Source organism: Cetorhinus maximus, chromosome 2, assembly GCF_964194155.1.
Source record: "Cetorhinus maximus chromosome 2, sCetMax3.hap1.1, whole genome shotgun sequence".
In the NCBI taxonomy this organism is placed as follows: Eukaryota; Metazoa; Chordata; class Chondrichthyes; order Lamniformes; family Cetorhinidae; genus Cetorhinus; species Cetorhinus maximus.
In genome coordinates this window covers 93,292,109-93,314,277 of record NC_135880.1, presented here as the reverse complement: position 1 = coordinate 93,314,277, position 22,169 = coordinate 93,292,109, and the positions used below count along the sequence as shown (strand labels likewise).

Genomic DNA, 22,169 nt, shown 5'->3' with positions numbered 1-22,169 from the left:
AGGCCCCAGCCTGCTTTTGGGGTCCTGCTGTTTGGCAGTGGCACCCTCCTGGGCCTGTAGAGCTGGAGCTGCTGAGGTCACAGGAAGAGGGGATTTGGATGGGCCAGACACTCCTGGAGTCACCTGGATGGATAGTCCCAGGGGCTACACCTGCTGATCCTCCTCCCTATGGGTGCCCGAGGGCCCCTGGCTGACTCCTTGAGGAAAAGGGGTAGCTGGAGTGAGATTGAGCTGCCCACACCCCTCTCGCTAGCAGAATGTTGGAGGCCAACTATGGCGTCAGCAATGGAGCTCAGCCTGCGCAGCAGTGCAGGAGCAATGTCCTGGACCATGGTCTCCATGGCAGCTTCCACCCTATCAGTTTTGACCTCGGTGCATTGGCCTGCTGGCGCTAACTCCTCAGCCTGAAAGCGGACAGACTCCTCCATCGTGCCTTGCAATCTCTGGAGTGCAGCAGACATCCCTTCCTGATGTTCCCAAGCTTGCCTTTCCAGCTCCAGCAACTGTGACATGACCGAGTCCAGAGGCTCGTCATCTGACTGGGACTCAACAAATTTCTGGCCTCCCGCCGTCCTCCAAGTGCCAGAAACCTGGGAAGTCCCTGCCACCGCCTGCTGTGGATCAGAAAGCGTGATGGTGCTCACCAGATTGTGATCCTGAGGCTACTCTAAAGCTAGGTCCCACCAAGGTGTCTGTTTCTGCACTGGTGCAGGGTGTGGGTGAGTGCTGTGATGGGACTTCAAGGAGGGTGCCTCCGGATTCCTCTTCAGAGATTTCTTCGAGGCTTGATTGGAGGTCATGGGTCATGGACTCTCTTGGCTGCTTGGCAGATGTGCCTCCGAAAACAAGGAGAGATAATTAGTGCGTGGCAGTGGCCTGTGAAATGGGACAAATCATTCATGGCATGGTTATCTGATGGATGCTGCACTGCTGGATCCTCACTTGGTAGAGCACCTCCGATCTCATCATCATCACAGGAAAGACCCAGATTCTCACCAGCCAGCTGGATGGCTCTATTTTCAAAGTCTCTGAGGATCTTGATTTCGGGCATTCTGCCACCAGTCTGTGACCTCTCCCTCTTGTTGTGTGCCAGATTGTCCAGCATGAATAGAGATGGAGAGAGTGTAAGCAGGACACCTGCCAGACCAGATGATAAGTATGCCTGGCATGTGCGGGTGGTGAGTGGTCCCATGGACAGGATGAGGACAATGATGGTGAGTGTGAGAGAGTGAATGGAGATGTCCCTTGAACCGGCAGTGAGTGAGGGCCCTGTGGACATGTGATGGGTTTGTGAGTGTGTGAGTTGAGAGCGATGAGAAGAGTGAGTTATCCTGGTAGAACGAAGGAGATCAATCAGCCTCTTGCAGCACTGGGTAGTTGTCCTCTTTTGAAGGGCATTGGCGCTGACAACTGCTGCCACCACCTTCCAAGCCAGTGTGGTGATGTTGCCACCCATCCTGTGCCAGAGCAGGGTTAGAGGACATCATGGCAAGTCTCCACAGTGTCCAAAAGGCACTCGAGGGACGCGTCATTGAACCTGGGAGCTGCATCTTTTTGCCTTTTGGGGCCATGTCTTCCGTTCAGCAGACCTAGGCTGGAATCACTGAGGATGTGCGCATGGCTGCACTGAAAATATGGCACCCGGTGTGATGAAGCGGCGAGGTGATAGCTTGAATGAGAGCCCGCCCATGATGGAAATAATGTCTTTCCTGGGAATGCATAATTAATGTGGCAGGTTTGGGACGATACGACGTGATAAGCCGCCATTGTGGCCATCAGGTAAAACATCGTTTTTCCCACCCACTACTGCACTTAGTGCAAATCTGGGATGATTCTACCCTATGTCTTCTTGACTTGGTACCATCACAGGAGGTCAACTAGTAACTATGTAATGTTATCATTACATATCAGGAGAGAAATTTGTTCTTAACTTTTTATATTAAACAAGTTCACTTAAAGCAAACATAAAAAATTGTACTACCACCTACCTTAAATAATGCTTAATATAGTGTATTGCATTTTAAGTACACTGATAGCTTCCCGGTATGGTCTGACAAGTGGCAGGTCATGGCAACTCAAACAAGTAAAGGCCAAGTCATCTCCATTAGCATTACTACTATCACCGACATCCCCATTATCTACATCTTGGATATCACCATTGACCAGGAGCTGAAATGGGTCAGCCATATTAATACCATGGTTACAAGATCAGGGCAGAGGCTGGGTACTTTATGGTGAATGGCTCACCTTATGGCTCCTCAAACTCTTACTTCATTTACCTGGTTTATGTCGGGACTGTGATGTTCACACCACTTTCTTGGATAGGTACAATAATAAAGATGCTAACACCATCCCAAAACAGAGCAGTTCACTTAGCTGACTGATATCACTTTCACTGGAATCAATATGCAATCTCCTCCATCATCGCTTGTAGCTGCCTATATACAGGATGCAGTAGAGTAACTCACCAATGTTACTTTAACAGAATCTCCATTCTCTGTAGTATCTACCATCAAACAAGGACAACAGTAGCAATGTCATGCTACACAATCACCTTCAAGTCACACTCCCTGTGAATTGGATAGGAACTGCTATTTCTGCCTTACTACTGAGCCAATATGCTGCAATTCCCCACCTGACGCCATCACGTGAACACTACTGTTGCAAGAGTGCAATGGTTCAAGAAGAAAGCCCATCACTGAAAAGATAACGATTTCCTTAATTTTCATGTTGGTGGGAGAGGGAAACTTCTAAATTGAGATGATTTTCACAACTAAGTTCTGAATAAAAAGTAAACGTGTAAATGAATAATAATGAATTAATTTGGCAGAGCGCTATACTTACCTTAAAGCTAGTTGTAATGGATGCAAATTTGTTATCGGCTGTTTCAGGATTTCCAATTAGGTAATCCCAACTGGTAAACATTTTCCAGCTAAAGTTGAAATCTCCATCATCTCCATCAACTCCACTTTCTCTTGCATTTCTCGCCATTCTATACAGGGTTAAAATTGTCATTAAACAGGAATGATTTTAACGAGTGCTTTCTACATATAAATATGTTTAAAATTTGCACTGTCGACTTGGAATTTAGGCGACAGTGTAAAACATCTCAAGCTTCATGGCTTATGTCACTTAAAGCTTTTGATTAAAACCATCTTATCATTAACTTCTACGAAATGGCTGGTTTGGCCTATTCCTAGATTGGTTTGGTCACAGCTCTGCAAGAATTTAAACATTCTCTCCACAGTATATTCAATACTTACGTTCTAATTACAACCATGAGACTATATCCAAAGGAGCCCACACCAACCATGAAATAAGACAATGGTAACCTATACTTGAAAACACCAATCATTCGTTCATTATTGTAATATCCATAGAAAAGAGCTGAGTACTTTATGTATCCCTGCAAAATATAAAAAGTATTTCTTTTTTAGTCATAACATAACATAACATGGTATACTAATGTTTTCTACTTAATGTTCAGACATCAAGACTTGGTCTTACTGCATATAATGCAAAGCTCCTGAAAAATATTTTATTGCCCCTCTGCACAAAAGTGATTGAATATTAATTTATTTTAGGATGCCATAATAGTACACTTCATGCCATTAAATTTTCATGACATCATTAGGAAGTCTTAATGCACTTAGAAAATTATAGTATGGTCAGACAAAGTCAACATAGTTTAGGTAAGGGTAACCATGTTTGACAAATTTATTAGAGATCTTGCGCCTGTAATTACCAGGGTAGATAAAGTAATGTACAGCAGATGTACTTGGGACAGAATTTTTCGCTCGGCATGCGGGCGTGTGCCCAACCCGCTCGAGTGTGAAATAGATTTTTAGTTGCCCATCCAATATTACGGCAGGTGGGCAGGCGAATCGGCCAGGCGGCCTTTGCATTTTTCAGGAAACCTCATCCAAGGGTGAGCTGAGGTTTCCGTTATTGAACTTAAAAAAATAAAAATGTATGGACAGGATTTTCACCTTGCAAATGTTCAGGCAACTGATTCTGCTGCATGGGCATTTTTTTCCAGATTTTAATTTTTTTTTATTGTGTTTAAATTCTTCAGCTCCCTGAGGCAGCTCTCTGCCTTCAGGGAGCTTTCTGCGAGCGCTCCCCCGTGCCTGCACTGAATTCAGCAATCACCCTCCTCCTGTCCACACCCCCACAGCAGCACTGAACCTTTCAGCGCGGGCTTCCTGCTGGCTGGCCATTAATTGGCCAGCCAGCGTGAAATCGTAGTCGGGGGCCAATCGCGGTCAGGGGTCCGTTCCCTGGCCGCTCCCGGGCCCGCCAATCGCAGGCACCCGCCAAACTAAAAATCCTGCCCTTGGAGTTCCAAAAGACATTCAATATGGTGCCACACACAAGGTTAATATGCAAGATAACAGCTCGTGGAGTTGAATACATGAGCATGGATGGAGAATAGGTTTAGGGACAGAAAGCAGAGAGTAGGATAAATGGGAAATTTTCAAGTTGGAAGGTTGTAACTAGTGGAGTCCAGCACAGATCAGTGCTGGGGCCTCAGCTATTTATGATCTATAGAGTAGTGTTTACAAGTTTTCTGACGATACAAAGCTAGGTCAGATGGTCAGCTGTAAGGAGGATACAGGCTGCAAAGAGATGGGTTAAGTGAGTGTTCAACAATGTGGCAGTTGGAGTATAATTTGGGAAGTGAGAATAGAAAAGCAGAATACTTTTTCAAAGGTGTGAAACCTTTAAGTGTTGATGTTCAGAGAGAGTTGGGTACACTTGTACAAGGAAAACAGAAAGTTAGCTTACAGGTACAGCAAGCATTTGTGAAAGCAAATGGCAGAGGAATTGGAGTACAAGAATAAGGAATTCAAGGATATTGGAGTACAAGAATAAGGAATTCTTGCTACAAATGTGCTGGGCTTTGGTGAGATCACACCTGGGGCTGAATTTTGAGGTCATCGGACAGGCGGGCCTGGGAGCGGCCACGAAACGGACCGCTGTCTGCGATCGGGCCCCGATCACGATTTCACGCTGGTGGGCCTTGGCGTGAAATGCAGCTCTGCGCTGGCCAGGGAATGCAAAGCATAGGCGAGGGCCTGTCGGCTGCTAGGTCCAATGGCAGCCCGGCGGCCGGTTTAAAAATGGCCCAGGTAGCCCCTGGAAGGCTGCCACGGAGGATGGCTGAATGCAGCTGGACACGGCAGGCGGAAAGGCAGGTCGGGTGGGAGCTTGGCCCCCCACTTTTCTGATGAGTGCCTCACTGTCCTCATGGAGGAGGTGGCTGCCAGGAGGAACACCTTTGTCCCCAGGAATGGGAGGAGGCAGCCGCTGCCCCTCACGAAAAGGGCATGGGATGAGGTGGCAGCAATGGTGAGCAGCCGTGACGTGGTGCGGCGCATCTGGGTCCAGTGCCAGAAGCGCTTCACTGACCTGCTGTGCTCAGGAAGGGTGAGTACCATGTGGGCATGGGTCAGTGTGCAGAAGTATTAAGGTGTGGCCGTCCCACCCATGGACCTCAGGGGTGCAAGAGTCTGAGAGCCAACTGTTAGTGATGCCGGGGCTTGCCAAGGGGGTGAGCCCTGGCTGTTTGGACTGAGTGCCTTGTGGCTCAAGGGCCATGACTTGCAAGTGCCCTGCAAGGTGCTCCTCAGCTGGGGTTGGCCAGGCTGCAATGGTGCAGTAGGTACAAGTTGGACTAATCAATGTTCCTCTCTTCTTTCAGGAGAAGATGGTCCCCAACAATACAGAAAGGTCGTGGACTGGTGGAGGCCCCACTAGCCTCCTAATTCTTTCCAGATACAAGTAAGACACCCTGGAGCTCGAGAGCCAGCACGTGCCCCATGCAACCAGGCGTGGAGAGGCAGGGGTGCCAGACGAAGGTAAGAGTGCAGTGCACAGAGGTGAGACTTTCGGATTGTGCAATCATTCTAGTGTAGTCTCTTCATTGATGGGAGCCTCGAACCTGGAGTCCCCATTGATCATTGGAAGACGAGGGCATCGTGATGCAGATCTCCATTGTCTCACCAGGGAACCTGGTATGCACAGTGACAGTGTGATGACTTTAACTAATGACATGTCCTTGTTCTCCCTTTTAGGTTCACCAACACACACTCGCTCTCTGGACTCCGAAGGGCCACCCCTGATGCCGGAGAACCACCAGGCTTCAGCTGCACCTGCGTCACATCTGCTCTCTGAAGCAGGCACCAGCACCTCGATGGGCATTAGATCGACAGCTAGTATCTCAGTGCACATTGATGAGGGCACTTCATACTTGCTTGAGGTGCAGATGGAAGCAGAGCGTGCCCAGGGCACCGGCAGTCGGAGGACTACTGGGACCAGTCAAAGGCAGATGATGAGACTCTAGAGTGGTCCATTAGGCGGCAGATGCTGAATGTCCAGCAAGATGTGCGGGAGGATCTGGCGGCGATCCATGAGGGTATGTGTGCCATGGTCTCCGTGATGGAGGAGTCCATGTGGAGCGTCAGCATTGCATTGACCACCATGGCCTAGAGCACTGCCTCCTTATTGAGAATCAGGGGCTCCTGGGGTTGCACTTGGAACTGCAAGCCTTCACACAGGCACTGAGCTTAGGTGAACACTGTCAGCGTGGGAGATAGATGAGGCACCCAGTATCCCAGCTAGGTGCCTGTCCATCAATGGTGAGGAGGGAGGTTCAGAGCAACCTCATGTTGGCGCACGAGCTGCCTGTCGTCTCTGCTGGTTCCTCTCAGGGCGCTCTGGATGACGGCAATAGCTCCTCCGCCCCTCCGCCAATGACCATGGCATCTGACGGGGCTGTGGCAACTGGGGAGATGCCAGTCATGACACTGGCTGCTCCCTCCCCGGCGAGGTCATCACAGGCTCCACTGGCCAGAGGACGACTGCCAAGGTCATCATGGTCAACAAGACAGCAGGGTCAGCAGGCTGTCTCCAATGCCGGTGCTAGCGAGGGGGGAGCACCTAGACATAGCACTCGCAAATGTAAGTTAAAGGCACCATGAGCACAAAAGGTCACTGGTGATTTTGTTTATTTATGTTTACTTTATGTACATTGGTCTGGGATTGAAGACCATAAATATTTATGTAAATATTACTGAACTGTCAGAATGAGATAAATTGTGTTTTTGTCATCATGGCCTGAGTAAGCTTCACCTCTTTGTTTCATTGGTGCGGGGAACACCAGTGTGTAATGCTGCGCAGGTGATTCTTAACTTTACTGCATAGGCACTGAGTGTTCTTTGTGTTCAAATGAAAAGGCCCTTTCAGAGATCGGGGATGGAGGCGGCAGCCCTGGCATGCGGTTGAAGCTGATCTTTGGTAGCCTAGCTGAAGGAGCATTGGATCAAGGCATCCCTCGTGTCCCTGCCTCCCTGGAGGTTACCGAGGTCTGCCTCCACACCCTCAGGGTTCTCCTCACCGTGTTCATCTTCAGACTCACTAAGGGTGTCAGCTGTGGCTCAGTCCATAGCACCCTCGCCTTTGAATCAGAGGGTTGTGGGTTCACGTCCCACTCCCGGAAACCAAGAACTGTGATTGTACTCGAAAGAGTTGCAATCTGTGATTGTTGATAACTCGAAAGAGTTTCAGACTCACTAGTGGGCTCATCATCTGTGGCTTGTGCAGCTGCGTCAAGATTCTCTTCCTCCAGTGGGTTCCCCCTTACCAGTACCAGATTGTGGAGAGCGCGGCATGCAACCACGATCAGTGACACCCGCTCTGGAGGGCATTGTAGGCTCCCCCTGAATGATCCAGGCATCGAAAGCTCATCTTGAGATGACCTATGGTCCTCTCTACCACCGTCCTTGTGGAGGCATGACTCGTATTGTAGCGCCTCTATGCCTCTGTTTTTGGGTGGTGGAGAGGCGTCAAGAGCCACCTCTTCAACGGATAGCCCTCGTCACCCAGCCGCTATCCATCCAGTCGGGCTGGAGCACTGAAGATGGGAGTGTCTGAGGATGTAGGCATCGTGGGAGCTGCCAGGGTACCTTGCACTGACTTGTAGAATCTGCATCCTGTGATCACACATTATCTGTACATTCATGGAGTGGAAGCCCTTCCTGTTGATGAAGGCACCCGGCTGACCCGCTGGCGTCTTGATGGCCACATGCATGCAGCCAATTGCACCCTGGACACGGGAAAAGCCAGCAATCGCTGCAGAGCCTCTGACTCGCTTAACCTGTCTGGCCTCTTCCATACGGTAAAGAATAAAGGTCAATACCTGTCTGAACAGAGCTTCTGTCACCAGCTTAACACAACTGTGGACAGCTGATTGGGAGACTACACACAGATCCCCCACTGAGACCTGGAAAGAGCCAGAGGCATAGAAGTTGAGGGCCACTGTGACCTTCAGCGCCATTGGCATTGGGTGTCCACCCACACAGTCAGAGCTGATCTCAGGCCCAATCATCTGACAAGTGGAGGTCACAGTCTCCCTTGAGAGGCGGGGCCTCCTTCGGCATTGCACCTCGGATATATTGAGTTGCTGCATCGCTGCCTGCAAATCCTGGCAGCAGGATAGTGGCATCTTCTGCGGCTCCTTCTGCCTTGGACTTCCTGCTGGCCCGGTGCCCCTTGTGCCTGCGCCTTTCCTCCCACAGTTCCCTCGCCTGGAAGCTGCATTGGGACACATGGCCTCCTGCCCTTCTCTTCCTCAGAGGAGGAGGTGCCACCAGTGGAGACCACAATCCCCATTACAAGGCTAACAGAAGGCTGTCTGATACCTGGAAGGGTCCACACAGTCTGAATCTTCTGGGGGCTTTGCAGATACCAAACGGGCCTGAAATGAAGCCTGAAAACACTAAGAATGAAGCCCCGAACAGAGATGAAACTGCCAAGTATCAAAAGTCACCAGCAGCAAACTATCTCCAAAACTCCTCACTGCTCACACTGGCAATGCTGCTGACCTTTTTTATCCCGCCCTTGGATGAGGCTTCCACCTGCCCATTTTGCCCATGCGACAAGTGCGAAATTGCATGGGCAACGAAAAATCACCGTCAATTGGCTTTTTAATGGCCGTAAGTGGCCTGTTAATTAATGGTGGGCACAGCTCCGGCTTCCGTACATGCCCGCTGACCGAAATATCACACGAGTGCGCAATGGTGTTGGGTCGCTCGCCCAACGTCATTGTGCGCTATTTTACGCCCAATCGAGTCGGGTGCACGCCCGTCCGTGGGACATAAAATTCAGCCCCTGGAGTACTGTGCACAGTTTTGGTCAAAATATCTAAGGAAGAATATATTTGCTTTCAAGCTAGTACAGCAAAGGTTCACTAAATTGGCTCTTGGGTGAAAGGGTTGTCTTATGATGAAAGGTTGAATAAATTGTGCCTATACTCTCCGGAGCTTAGGATGACGAGAGGTGATTTCATTGAAGCATACAAGATTCTGAAGGGGCTTGGCAGGGTCAGGGGTTGGGTCGGGGTGGGGGGTCAGGCCTCGGTGTGGTGGGTAGTAGGCGGTGGGTCAGACCTCAAGTGGGGGGGGTTGGACCTCGGAAGAGCGGGAGGGTTGGTTTGGGTGGGGTCTGCAAGGGGTGGGGGGAGTCAAATTGAGCCAGGCCTGCAGTGGGGTATGGGGGGTCAGGTCGGGGGATGGGGTTCATGTCGGGGGCTGGAAGTTGGGTCGGGTCGTGGAGAAGGGGTCAGGCCTCAAGCGGGTGTGGGGTTAGAGTCGTGCCTGAAGTTGGGGGGAATCCCATGGAGGGTCGGGGATGGGGGGAGTCCCTTGCGGGGTCAAGCTGTGGGGTGAGTCCCAAGGGGAGTTTGTTCTGGGTCTTTACGATAGTTACCCAGAAGTTAGAAGAGATTTTAATTCTTCTAACATTTTCTGAATAAATATTGGTGTAGTCCTGTCGCAACCATCCAAAGTTTGTGATTTAGAACACATTTTCAGATGGTTTCCAGTGCAGGGCAATTGCCTAGAGGAAGTTTGCACTTCTAGGCAATTGCCCTGCAAACCCTTACTTGTGAAGTTCCGATTGGGGTCCCCCAGCACATCTTTGGGGTACCCCCTCAATTCAACGCTGGAGAGCTCAGAAGTTACAACCCAACTATAAAGAGTACAAAACCTACAGGATAGATCATGTATCTAACATATGGACCCATAGCCTTATTTCCATTCCATGTTAAAAAAAAGTCTCACTGATTATCAAATAAAAGATGCAAGATCATCTATACAGCAATAGGCCAGTTAACAGAAGGGGGAGGGGCCTGCCTAACACGCCTTCTCAAATTATTTGATGAACTGACACTGAAGTGAACTGTGGGAAGCCTTAAGAGATGGTGTACTTTAACTTTCAAAGTCTTTAGATGAAGTTCCACATGAAAGATGGTTAATTAAACTCAAAGATTTGGGGGTTTAAGATAATGAGAATGGATAAGAAACTGCAAAAAGAGTGGAAAACAAGTACTCTTTCGAGGATTTACATTGGAGTGGGAGACTAATGAGTGGTCTACCTCAGGGCTCAAGTGTCATCCTAATTTACATAAATAACCTTGATTCAGAAACTCAATGCAAAATTGCCATATTTGAAGATGATGCTGAACTAGGAATGATAATTGATTCTGTGGAGGCAGCTCAAAAATGACAGAATAACTGGACAAATATGTGTGGCCCAAACAATGCAGATGAAACTTAGCATAGACAGTTGTGAAGAACTGCACATAGGAAGGTGAAATAGATGACGTATACTCCATGAATGGTATTGAAATAACTAAGAATGATGTTGAAAGAAACCTTGAAAATTAGTGTTAACAACTAATATGTCCAACCAATTCAGTGCAAAAATGAGCTACATAGGCAAAACATTAGAAAACAACTCAGAGGAGGTAACAAGCAAATTGTATAATGCTCTGATAATACTTTGAATGCTGGATCCAATTCTGAGCACAAAGAAACAAAAGAGACATTCAAGTGCTGGAAGCAAAATAGAGAAGAGCCATAATCCCCTGTGTCAGGACTCAGAATTATAAGGGACCCTGGATAAGCTTGGGGTGGAATCGTCCCAGATTTGCACTAAATGTGGTAGCGGGCGGGAAAAAGGATGTTTTACCTGCCAGCCACAATGGCAGCTTTTCAACTTCTTCCCCTTCCCGGCACATCCCACTTCATTAATTATGCATTCCCGGGAAACACGCCGGGTAGCTGGCGGGCGGCTCTGATTCGCCCACCCCGCCATCACCTCAGCCCTTCAGTAATCCAGGTGCCATATTTTAAATCCAGGTGCACAGAGCTAGCACTGTTCAAGGGATAGGAAGCAGCTAGGAACTGATGGCTGCCAAAAGGAGGAAACATGCTGCCCCAAAATTTCATGATACCTCCCTCGAACACCTATCAGACACAGTGGAGGCCCACCTTAAAGTCCTCTAGCCCCACTCTGGGTGAAGATCAGCAATCAAGGTCACTAATCCAGCATAGGAGGCAGTGGCAGCAGTGTCAGCGCCAACACCCTGTGAAAGAGGATGGCCACCCAGTGCCGAAAGAGGATGAATGATCTCCTCCGTTCAGCCAGGGTAAGTCACTCTTCTCATCACTCTCATCTGACACACTCACAAACCCATCACATGTCCACAGGGATCTCACTCATTGCCAGTTCAAGGGACATCACCACTCACTCTCTCACACGCTTGCCCTGTGCATTGTGTCCTCATCCCATCCATGGCACCACTCACCGCCCACACATGCCAGGCATCCTTAGTATCTGGCCTGGCAGGCTGTCCTGCTTACACTCTTTCCATCTGTATTCATGGAGGGCAAGCTGGCACATAACAAAAGGGAGAGATCGCAGACTGATGGAAGAATGTCTGACCTCAAGGTCCTAAAAGACTTTGAAAATAGAGTCATCCAGCTGGCCGGCAACAATCTAGTCCATTATGTGCTGACGGTGAGGTCAGCAGTGCTCAACCAAATGAGGATCCAGCAGTGCAACATCCATCAGACAACCATGCTGAGTGGTTCCCCTGTTCCACAGTCCCCTGCCAAGCACTAATTATCTCTCCTTGTTTTTGCAGGCACATCTGGAAAGCAGCCAAGGGGGCCCATGAGCCAAGTCCTCGACTCAAGCCCTGAAGACACCTCAGAAGAGGAATCTGCTAAAACCCTCATTGAAGACCCATCACAGCGCTCACCCACACCCTCCACCAGCGCAGAGATACACACCTCAGTGGGATTTAGTTCTAGAGTAGCCTTGGGGTGACAATCTGGTGAGCACGTTGTGCTGTCTGATCCACAGCAGGTGGAGGCAGGCACTTCCCAGGTTACCAGCACTCGAAGGACTGCTGGAGGCCAGAAATCTGCTGAGTCCAAGTCAGATGACGAGTCTCTGGACTCAGTCACGTCATAGTTGCTGGAGCTGGAAAGGCAAGCATGGGAGCATCAGGAAGGAATGTCCGCTACACCCCTCAGATTGTAAGGCATGATGGAGGAATCCATCTGGCTTCAGTCTGAGGTGATAGCGTCGGCATGCCAACGTACCAAGTCAACACTGGTAGGATGGTGGTCGCCATGGAGACCTTAGTCCAAAACATTGGTCCTGCACTGCTGCAGGAGCTGCATTGGCTGATGCTATCGTTGGCCTCCAACAGTGTCAACACAAGAGGGGTGAGAAGTAGCTCGATCTCGATCAGCTTACCCTTCTCCTCGAGGAATCAGCCAGGGGCCCTCAGGGACCTACAGGGAGGAGGATCAGCAGGTGCATACCCCAGGGCCATACACCCAGGTGACTCCGAGAGTGTCTGGCCCATCCAAATCCCCTCTTCCTGTGGCCACCAGAAGTTCCAGCTCCAAAGGCTGAGGAGCGTGCCATTGCCACACAACAAGACCCCGAAGGCAGGCTGGGGCCCTCTAGGTCTTGGCCTTCCAGAGGAGACCCGCCAAGGTCATCACAGACAGGGCATAGCAGTCAGCAGTCTGTCCCCACCTCCACTGTGGATGTCCAGGGAGCACCAAGATGTAGCATCAGGGTTAGGGAGGTTAAGAAAATGTAGTTTCACCATTTGGGCATGGGCGTTAATCACTTGTACATAATGCTGACTATTGTAAATAAACTCCCAACAATGTCACCCCGTCTAAGGCTCCTTGTTATGATGAGCAGTGTTTGTGTCAGTCTGAAGTGAAAGCTTGGTCCCTGCACAAGTCTAGGGCCTCGCCCCTGTGCTTTGTGCAATCTTTCCAACCCACTAATGATGTGCTTTCACAGTCATTGGACACATCAGTCATGCCTGCACCTTGACAGTGTTTGTCATTGCTGCCAGTGTCCTGGGCTGATGGTACCGAGTTCCATCATTCTCTCTGTGTGCTCTCAGTACCTTTGAGGTGTGGCTGGCCCCCCTCTCTCATCAGCATCTGTGTTCAGTGACAGTGTGGTCATGGAGGGTTCAGCTCACAAAGGATGCCATAGGATCAGGAAAAGTTAAAGTTTCCTTGCTGCATCTCCATGATATGACCCTGTTCACAGAGCACAAGCAAGGTGCCATCAGCCAGAAGGAGTGAGACATTCACATAAGCTATGTGAGTATCTATGGAGAGTCGCCACAGCATGTCGTCACCATCCTCCTGGGATGTAGGGACTATAGGCATCCGCTGCATCTCCATGACAGGAGCCTTATCACAGAGGGTATGTGCGTTGCCATCAGCCAAACCAGAGTCAAACGCTCACAGATGCAATGTGAGGATCTATGCAGTGTTGTCATCATCCTTCACAAATCTAGTGGCTATGAAGGCCTCCCCACCGTGCGTCTCGTCTGGACAATGTGATGGCCTCATCAACATCATCCTTGTCTTCGAGGACCTCCTCACCCTCATCACCATCAATGTCCTCTTCATCAGGGGAAACGTGCAGCTCCTCCATCTCCTCCTCAGGCAGCTCCTCCCCTGTTGCAGCGCCAGGTTGTAAAGGGCGCAGCAGGCGACGGCGATATGTGACACCCTCTGTGGATTATATTGCAGGGCTCCACTAGACCAGTCCAGGCAGCTGAGCCTCATTTTCAACATCCCACTGGTTTGTCCTACCAAAGTGCAAGTTGCAGCATGAGCCTTGAAGTACCTTGTTTCTGCTGTACTCTGAAGCCGCGGCATGGGCGTCATCAGCCACGTCCTCTGCGGGTAGCCCTTGTCCCCATGGATCCAACCCTGCAGCCTCTTTGGATCCTGGAAGACGTCAGGGATCTGAGATCTGCTCAGGATATAGGAGTTGTGGATGGACCTACACGATGCATTTGCTGTGTTTGCAGACCAGCTGAACATTCAGCGAGTGGAAGCCTTTGTGGTTGACGAAGTTGACTGCTTGTTGCCACAGAGATCTGAGTGAGTGCAATTGATGGCATCCTACATCTGTGGGAAAACAGAGATCTGCACACATCTCAGCGCTCTTGCATCCTGGCTTTCCTGATCCCGGGCGAAATGCATAAGTTGTGTCCCTTTGCGAATATGGCGCCTGTGACCTCCCGAATGCACTTGTGCGTGGAGGCTTACGAGATCCTGCAGACGTCACCTGTAGAGCCCTGGAAGGAGCCACTGGCGCAAAAATTGAGCACCGTGGTCACTTTCACAGCCACTGGCAGTGGATGCCCTCCAAGTCCCCATGGCACCAAATCCTGCAACACTTGGCATATGTGAACAACCAGTTCCCTTGACATGCATACTCTTCTGTGACACTGGTTCTCTGTCATCTGGAGGAATGTCAAGCGCTGTCTATAGACCCTGGGTCTAGCTAGGTGTCAACCAGCAATGGCTCACTGTGGCGCTTCAGCAGCGTGCACAGGAGTCCCAGCCCCCTTCTTCATGAGGGTGCTGCTCTTCCCTCTGCCCAGCCAGGCGCCTCCATTGCTCTCTTCGCCTTCGTCTCCACTCCCTGTAAGCATAAAGCCATAAAGCTAAGTCACCAGGCTCTATGATCCTGATGCACTCCTTCTGCAGGGTGAAAGGGTGAAAGAGAGAGACATGTGGATTAGCTTGGGAGTACTGAGAACCTCTCTTCGTTAAGTCTGAAGGCCCATTAAGGCATCCCGGAGAGTGCTGGCCACCACTTGGACGGCCAGAGTTTAGTGCGTTGACTGGCTGCCCAAGACCACACCCACCTCCGCCCCACTCCACCTGACCGATTGGTAGCAACTTTGTCCACTGGACTGCATGCTGTGCTCTCAGCTCAGGCACATGCATCCTCCTAACACGCACTGCGCTGTTAGCTTGAACCATGGGGGAGACTTGAAATTGTATTCCCACAATTTAATTTGAAGTAATACTCCAGGTTAACTTTGTATATTCTTATCACCTTGTACACCTTTGTAAATTTACTCCTCAAACTCTTCCTTTCAAGAAGCCCAAGGCCAGAATTTTCCACCCCCATTGGCGTTGGGCGGCATGGTGGGCATGAGCAGATAAAATGGCAAGGAGGCCAAAAATCAGTTTTACACTTTTGTGAAGTCAATTTGCAATCGTCCACTCGGCCTGTGGGGGGCCACCTTTCCCGCTGTCCAACGTTGGGAACCCAATTTCAATACGTTTGCATCTCAACATCTTACCTGCCCAGCGGAATCATCCCCCCATGTTGGATCATCCAGGCACGTCGGTGCGATTGCATGCCGACGTGTTTCACAACAGCATTTAAAAGGCGTGCTCCTGGCGAGCTGAACTTTGAGGGGAACTCAGAGGTGAGTGTATGCTAACATTACGCAGCATTCACAAGGGTCACCTGTTCAACTTCAAGGTCCAAGCCTGAATGAAGAGATTGCAAGGGCCCGTGTGCACCTCCAGCAGTGACTGCTCCATGACCAGCTTTCGCAAGGAGATTGTACAATGTGCCCAGTCATCCAACTGTTCTGCAGTCCATTAAAACGCTCTTTAGTTTGCAGTCTGCACCCAAGGGGTGAGAAGTTCAGGAACATTTGTTGGCACTTTCATGCCTCTGCATTGCTTGAGTGGGCAGGTAAGCTAGGGGCCTGACTCCAAACATGTCAATGTAGCTGTGCCCGAACTGAGTCAGCTGCGGAAGAATGTTCACTTAATACAAGGTTTCCCTGATGCATGGCCGCTTCCCTCCCACCTCCGCATCTTCTTGTGCACTACCATCAGATGGTGCTACCTTGCCCTCGCCAACTCGCCTCAACCGCAGTGCAGCCTTTGCCCCAGCACTGCACTGTCAGCCAGCCAGGAAAAAGTGACTTGCCTGTGCCCTCACCTGAATGCGCAGCGCTACTTACTTGAAGTCGAACAGGCAACCCTTGAAAGCACTGTGCAAAGATAGCATGCACTCACCTCCGAGTTCCCCTTGAAGTTCAGCTCGCCAGGTGCATGCCTTTTAAATGCTGTTGTGAAGCACGTCAGCATGCGATCACACCGAAGTGCCCAGATGATCCAGCGTAGGGGGATGGTTCCGCTGGGCAGACAGGATGTTGAGATGCAAACGCATTGAAATTGGGTTCCGAACGTTGGACAGCAGGGAAGATAGCCTGCCACTGACAGGCCAAGTGGGCGACTGCAAACTAGTTTCACGACAGTGTAAAACCAATTTTTGGCCTTCTCGCCAGATTATCTGCTCATGGCCGCCATACTGCCCAATGCCAACAGGGGTGGAAAATTCTTGCCTTGGGCTTCTTGAAAGGAAGAGTTTGAGGAATAAACTTACAAAGGTGTACAAGGTGATAAGAATATACAAAGTTAACCTGGAGTATTACTTTAAATTAAATTGTGGGAATACAATTACAGGACATAAGTTCAAACCAGCAAAAGATAATGCTTGGACCGATATCAGGACATTCTTCTCACAATGTTATATGTAATATCATTATTCATATCTTTTAGGAATATAACTTTTAGTTTGGGGATTGAAATATTTTAATGTACGATAAATGAAAACACTTTGTGAGAAGCAGGTAAACAAACCTAAAGTAAATAGTCGCTTGGTATTACAGAACTTGAGTAATATTGAAAAGAGAGGTATGCTGTTGAAGCTTTTCTTTTTGCACTCATCAGGATAGATACAAGAATGTCAAAGGGAACAACAATTTATCCTGCATGAGAAAAGCGTGTTGATTGGTTGGCAATTTGATTCTGATTGGTTGGGAGCTTTCCATGGAGAATGCATCAGGGAACTAATGTCCTCCATGCTTTTGTATACTTCAAAAAAGCTGCAATGCCCCAACATGTTCCTTTTGCCTGCAGAGGTCAGGTCCCTGCATATGAATATATAGTAATACCTAAAGTAATTGCAATTCAAAGGGTCGCCTATGTTTATTTAATAAAGTCTGAGTTGGAAGTGGGAAGGATGTCTACGGTTGTCCATGGGGGGTTTAAATTATTCATATGGCTTCCCAGAACAAAGAGGATATTTGTCAATTAGAGATTATTAATTTAAATCTCTATCTGGTACATCCAAGGTGTGTCACATTGTCATGGCGATAGATTGCAAGGATGGTTTTTATTTTGGTCTTGGATTTAGTTGTGTGATTTCTCACAGAAGCAGCCAGTTGAAACCTGGGAGCAGCCTTGAGACAAGCAAAGAGAGAGATTCTGCTGGAAGCTGTAGACAAATAGCAGAGGGTTATGAGAAACCAAGGGTGTTTTGTTGATTTAGAGTCACTAAGCAAGAAAGCAGTAAGGCCCATGCTTGAGCTGGGGCGTCCACAATGCGGATCATAACAACATAAATCAGCCATGACTCAGTTGGTAGCACTCTCATCGCTGAGTCACAAGGTTGTGGGTTCAAGTCCCACTCCATGGCTTGAAATCAAAAATCTATCTTGACACTCCAGTGTGACACTGAGGGAGTCCTGCACTGTCAGAGATGCTGTCTTTCAGATGAGACATTAAACCAAGGCCCTGACCTCTCAGGTGGATGTAAAGGATCCCATGGCACTATTTTGAAGAAGAGCAAGAAAATTATCTCTGGTGTTCTGAGCAATATTGATCCCTCAAACAACATCACATTATCACATTCATGTTTCTGGGAGCTCGTTGTGTGCAAAATGGCTGTGCATTTCCTGCATTGCAACAGTGACTATACTTCAAAAGTACCTCATTGGTTGTAAAGTGTTTCGAGATGTCCAACCTGTCATGAAAAGTACTATATAAATGCAAGTCTTTTTCTTGTTTTTCAAAGAGTAATCACTGTATAGAATAAATCTCCAGCCAAAACAGAGGAGGCAAAAATCTTGGAATAATTTCGTAAACAATTGGATTCTGCAATAGTGGAACATTATTCAGTGGTAGCTTGTTAGAATATCTACAGGCTCACCCCAAACTCCCAAAGTACTGAAAAATCCATAGCAGTTGGCTGTTCTTTCCTTGGCACAGTCTTCCGAGGTATGCTGCCATATGGAAGGCCCATCAACACCTGAAGTATAAAAGTGTTTTCAACATTACATTGCAGTTTCTTTTGCTCCTCTAACAAATCAGCAATACCTCCTATTATAGTATCATCTAAAATGTTAACACCATAACCTCTAGGTCTCTATTGAAATCATTGATATGCATAGTGAACAGAAGAAGCTCAGAACTGAATCCTGTGGGACACCATAGCCTACTTTCAACCACTCTGAAAAATTGCCCTTAACTTCTCATATATGTTTTGTCCTTTGCATCTAATTTTTAATCCAGTTGCATGCCACCTTCATCATCCCTAGTAACTTGGTCTCTAGTCAAAGGCTTTCTTCTAAATTCAATGTATTCCACATCCACTATAAATTCCCCTCTATCATGTCTGTTACCTCCCCAAGCTGGCTATGCTGTTGCACTCTTTGGCCTTCCATCCTCTTCTCCATGTCCTCATCATGCCCTTCATCAAAGCACATGAACAATGGAATTCCAAAATGAAAATCCATCACCACACAAAAATAAGTTATGTGTAAAATATTTTAAGTGCTTATCAACAACTTTTCATTCCCAAGATTTCAATAGGCTTCTTTATTTGCAGTTGATTCCATGATTTCCTGTATAGCAAAATCACTGATGTGTAAATAATGGCCTTCGCTATGTGTTCCCATCTCTTGTCCCAATTTAAAAGTGTCAGGACAACATTTCCCCCCGTCGGGAGGAAGTGCAGGAGCGACCGCGGGCAAGCAGCCTTCCAATTAGTGCCCCCAGTCGGCGAGGGGGCACCGCCATTTTGCGTGGGCGGGCTAATTAAGTCCGCCAGATCGTCTCTGATTTAAAACTTTAAATAAAAGTTTTTTAAAAATTTCCCTGCCATGTCCCCTCATGTGACACCGTCACATGAGTTGGGACATGTCCATAACTTTTATTGAAGCCTTTAATAAAAATTTAAATACACTCATGAAACTTCATCCCGCCCATGGATGAGGTTTCATGCTTTTTCCGAGGCCCGTCTGGGCTCCCGGCCTGCCCGCCAACCTTAATGTTGGACAGGCAGGTCCATCAATCAGGTTAATGAGTTTTTTAATGGCCTTAATAGGCCGTTGACAGTTTGGCAGGCACGCAGCTGCATTGGCAGCGTGCCCACCAAACTGAAAATCTAAATGAAGTCCGCCCAACATATCCCCATGTTATTTTACACATCGGCAAGCGGGCCCCGCCCCCGCTTGTCACCTGGATGATGTTGCCCTCAGTGTTTCCTTCCTGGGTGGAAGAGTGGAAAGGGGATGGAAGTAAACAAAAACTAAAGGGAATCCCAAGGGCGATGAAGCCACATACCTTGTCTTCATCTACATATGGCAAAGTTTGCTTAAGGTGGGCAGCGCCTGTCTATCTTGGGGGTCACCACAGGAGAACGATGTTTTTCTGGGGACAGAATTTTTGCCAGCATGTATTGATTCTTGAGTTCAACATGAAAACACTAACTCAAAGGCTCCCTCTGCTGTCCAGGGGCATATTGCACTTTATTAGTGGAAGAAAGCTGGCATTAGATAGGAGTAAGGCATTCAGCCTCGAGGGTGGGATTCTCCAATCCTGCTGGTGGTGGGCGTCATGATGGGCGTGAGCTGACAATAGAAGGCCAAAAATCGGTTTTACGCCATCATGAAATCAATTCACGATTGTCGGCTCCACCTGTCAATGCGTTTCTTGCTGCCGCATGTTGGGAACCTAATTGCAATACTTTAGCATCCTGTTATCAGCCCTGCTTGCTGGAATCATCCCCCCACGATGGATCATCTGGGCATGTTGGCATGATTGCACTCAGGCGTGTTTCACAACTGTGCATAGGTGACATGCACCTCGCAAGCTGCACTTTGCTTGGGACTTTGAGGTTTGTTTGCCTACCTTGCTTTGGGCAGCACTCACAGTCACCAGTGCCAGGCTTCACAAGCAGCACCACATCACTTTTAGGATGGCTCACAGGCAGGTCTCTACCTACCAGACCAGCCATAAGACTTTTCAATGGCTGTGTGACTAGGGCATGCTTGGGGAAGGGGGAGGAGTAGTCTCAGGCAAGAGAAGAGGCTGAAAGGCGAAGGCTGAACTGGGGAAGGAGGGTATCCCAGGGTGTGTGTGGGGGCATATGTTGATCTATGCAAGTGGCTTCAAGATGGTGAGGGTAGAGGGGGCAGTCTCCAGAGGAGATGAGGCCAGATGGAGATGTGAGGGTGCGTGTGAGAGAATAAGTGGTGTGTCCCTTGAGCTGGCAGTGAGTGAGATGCCAGTGAATGTGCGATGGCCTTGTGAGTGTGAGAGTTTAGAGTGATGCGGTGGTTGTCTTACCCTGGTGGCACAGATGAGATCATTCATCCTCTTTCTGCACTGGATGGCCAACTTCTGTGCAGTGTTGGCACTGACCACCACTGCTACCGCCTCCAAAACTGGAGTGGTGAGATTGTTGGACCTCCTGCAGCCAGAGTAGGGGTGGAGGACATCATGGCAAGCCTCCAAAAGGCATTCCAGTGACAGGTCACTGAACTCTTCTTGGCTTTCTGAGCCATGTTAACACTGGAGCAGTCCTGGTCTGCCAGCATTGAGAACTCTGTTGGCGGCTGCTGGTTAGATATGGCATCCGGTGTGTGGAAATGGTGAGGTAATGGCGTGGTGGGCGATTCAGAGGCTGCCCACCAGCGAGACATGTTTCTTGTGGCTGCATAATTAATGAGGCGAGAAGCAGACGATACAGCGTGAAAACCCACCATTGCAGCTTGCGGGATGAAACGTCATTTTTCACACCTGACACTGCACTTAGTGCAAATCTGGGCTGGTTTGCAACGAAAAGTGATGCCAACAGCACGGGTTCAATTCCTATATCGGCTGGGGTCACCCACGAAGGTCTTCTCAACCCCGCCCCTCACCTGAGGTGTGGTGACCCTCGGGTTGAACTCACCACCGATTGTCTCTCTCTAATGAGAGAGCCGCCTATGGTCATCTAGCACTATGGCAGCTTTCATTTATTTCTATCTCTCTTTACCATACTGCCTCTCTTTCACCTGAATTCAGGCAAGTTTCATGAGGAAAGCCCAGGATAAAGAGGGACAAAGTCAGGGGGATTATGGCAGAGACCCAAGAAAATTGTGAGAAGAGAGCAAGAGCTGGAGATAGTATCAAGTTAGGTAGAATGCAGAATAGTGGCAGGAATATGGTAATAAATAAAACAGGGCCTCATCAGGCTTTTAAAGGAAAGTTGCAAGATACTCAGGCCATTAAGGGAAAGAGAGAGTAAAACTACAGAAACCAATTCAATTTAACTGCATAATAATTGAACATAGTCTGCAATTGTTTCAAAAAGGACAGCAGCAATTAGGTTTAGAAGGACATAAGCTTCATGACATGTCATCATTAATACCACAATTACAAGACAAAATATTTTATTTTTGACCATGAAAACTATCTGGTTTACATTCAAATGCTCAGGCTAGCATTTAACAGAGTCACACGTTTCCTGTTTACAAACTATTAATACACATTGAGGGTAATTTTGTGTGATAGTGTAAAATGGATGATAACTAATTGACGACATGTTTTACATCCTCTTGATTTTTATTTCCATAGACTTTGATTGCTCCCACTGTATGCATGTATTTTATTAAGAGCCCACTTACACAATATTCAGTAGCAACAACAATTTGTATTTATAAAGCACCTTTAATATAGTAAAATACCCCAAGGCACTTCACAGGAGTGTATCACATGAAATTTAACACCAAGCTACATAAGGGATTGAATATTACACCATCGTCCAGAGAAGTGTCAGTTCTTTTTTCTTTCCGGGAGTGGGACATGAACCCACAACCTTCTGACTCAAAGGCGAGGGTGCTA

The 22,169-nt window shown here is 48.4% G+C and overlaps 2 protein-coding genes across 2 annotated transcripts in view; one reads left to right on the top strand and one right to left on the bottom strand.

Moving 5' to 3' along the window:
* LOC144695939 (AN1-type zinc finger protein 5-like) overlaps positions 1-22,169 on the top strand; it is a 506,091-nt gene that overhangs the window by 87,585 nt on the left and 396,337 nt on the right. The gene's annotated exons all lie outside the window — the stretch shown is intronic.
* Positions 1-22,169, bottom strand: part of tmc2b (transmembrane channel-like 2b) — a 146,152-nt gene that overhangs the window by 81,686 nt on the left and 42,297 nt on the right. Inside the window, exons 8-10 of the mRNA XM_078557940.1 lie at positions 18,211-18,309; positions 3,264-3,406; positions 2,845-2,992 (exon numbers count right to left, since the gene is read on the bottom strand). Of these exons, the coding sequence (XP_078414066.1) occupies positions 2,845-2,992; positions 3,264-3,406; positions 18,211-18,309 (390 nt within the window). The remainder of the gene's footprint in view (positions 1-2,844; positions 2,993-3,263; positions 3,407-18,210; positions 18,310-22,169) is intronic.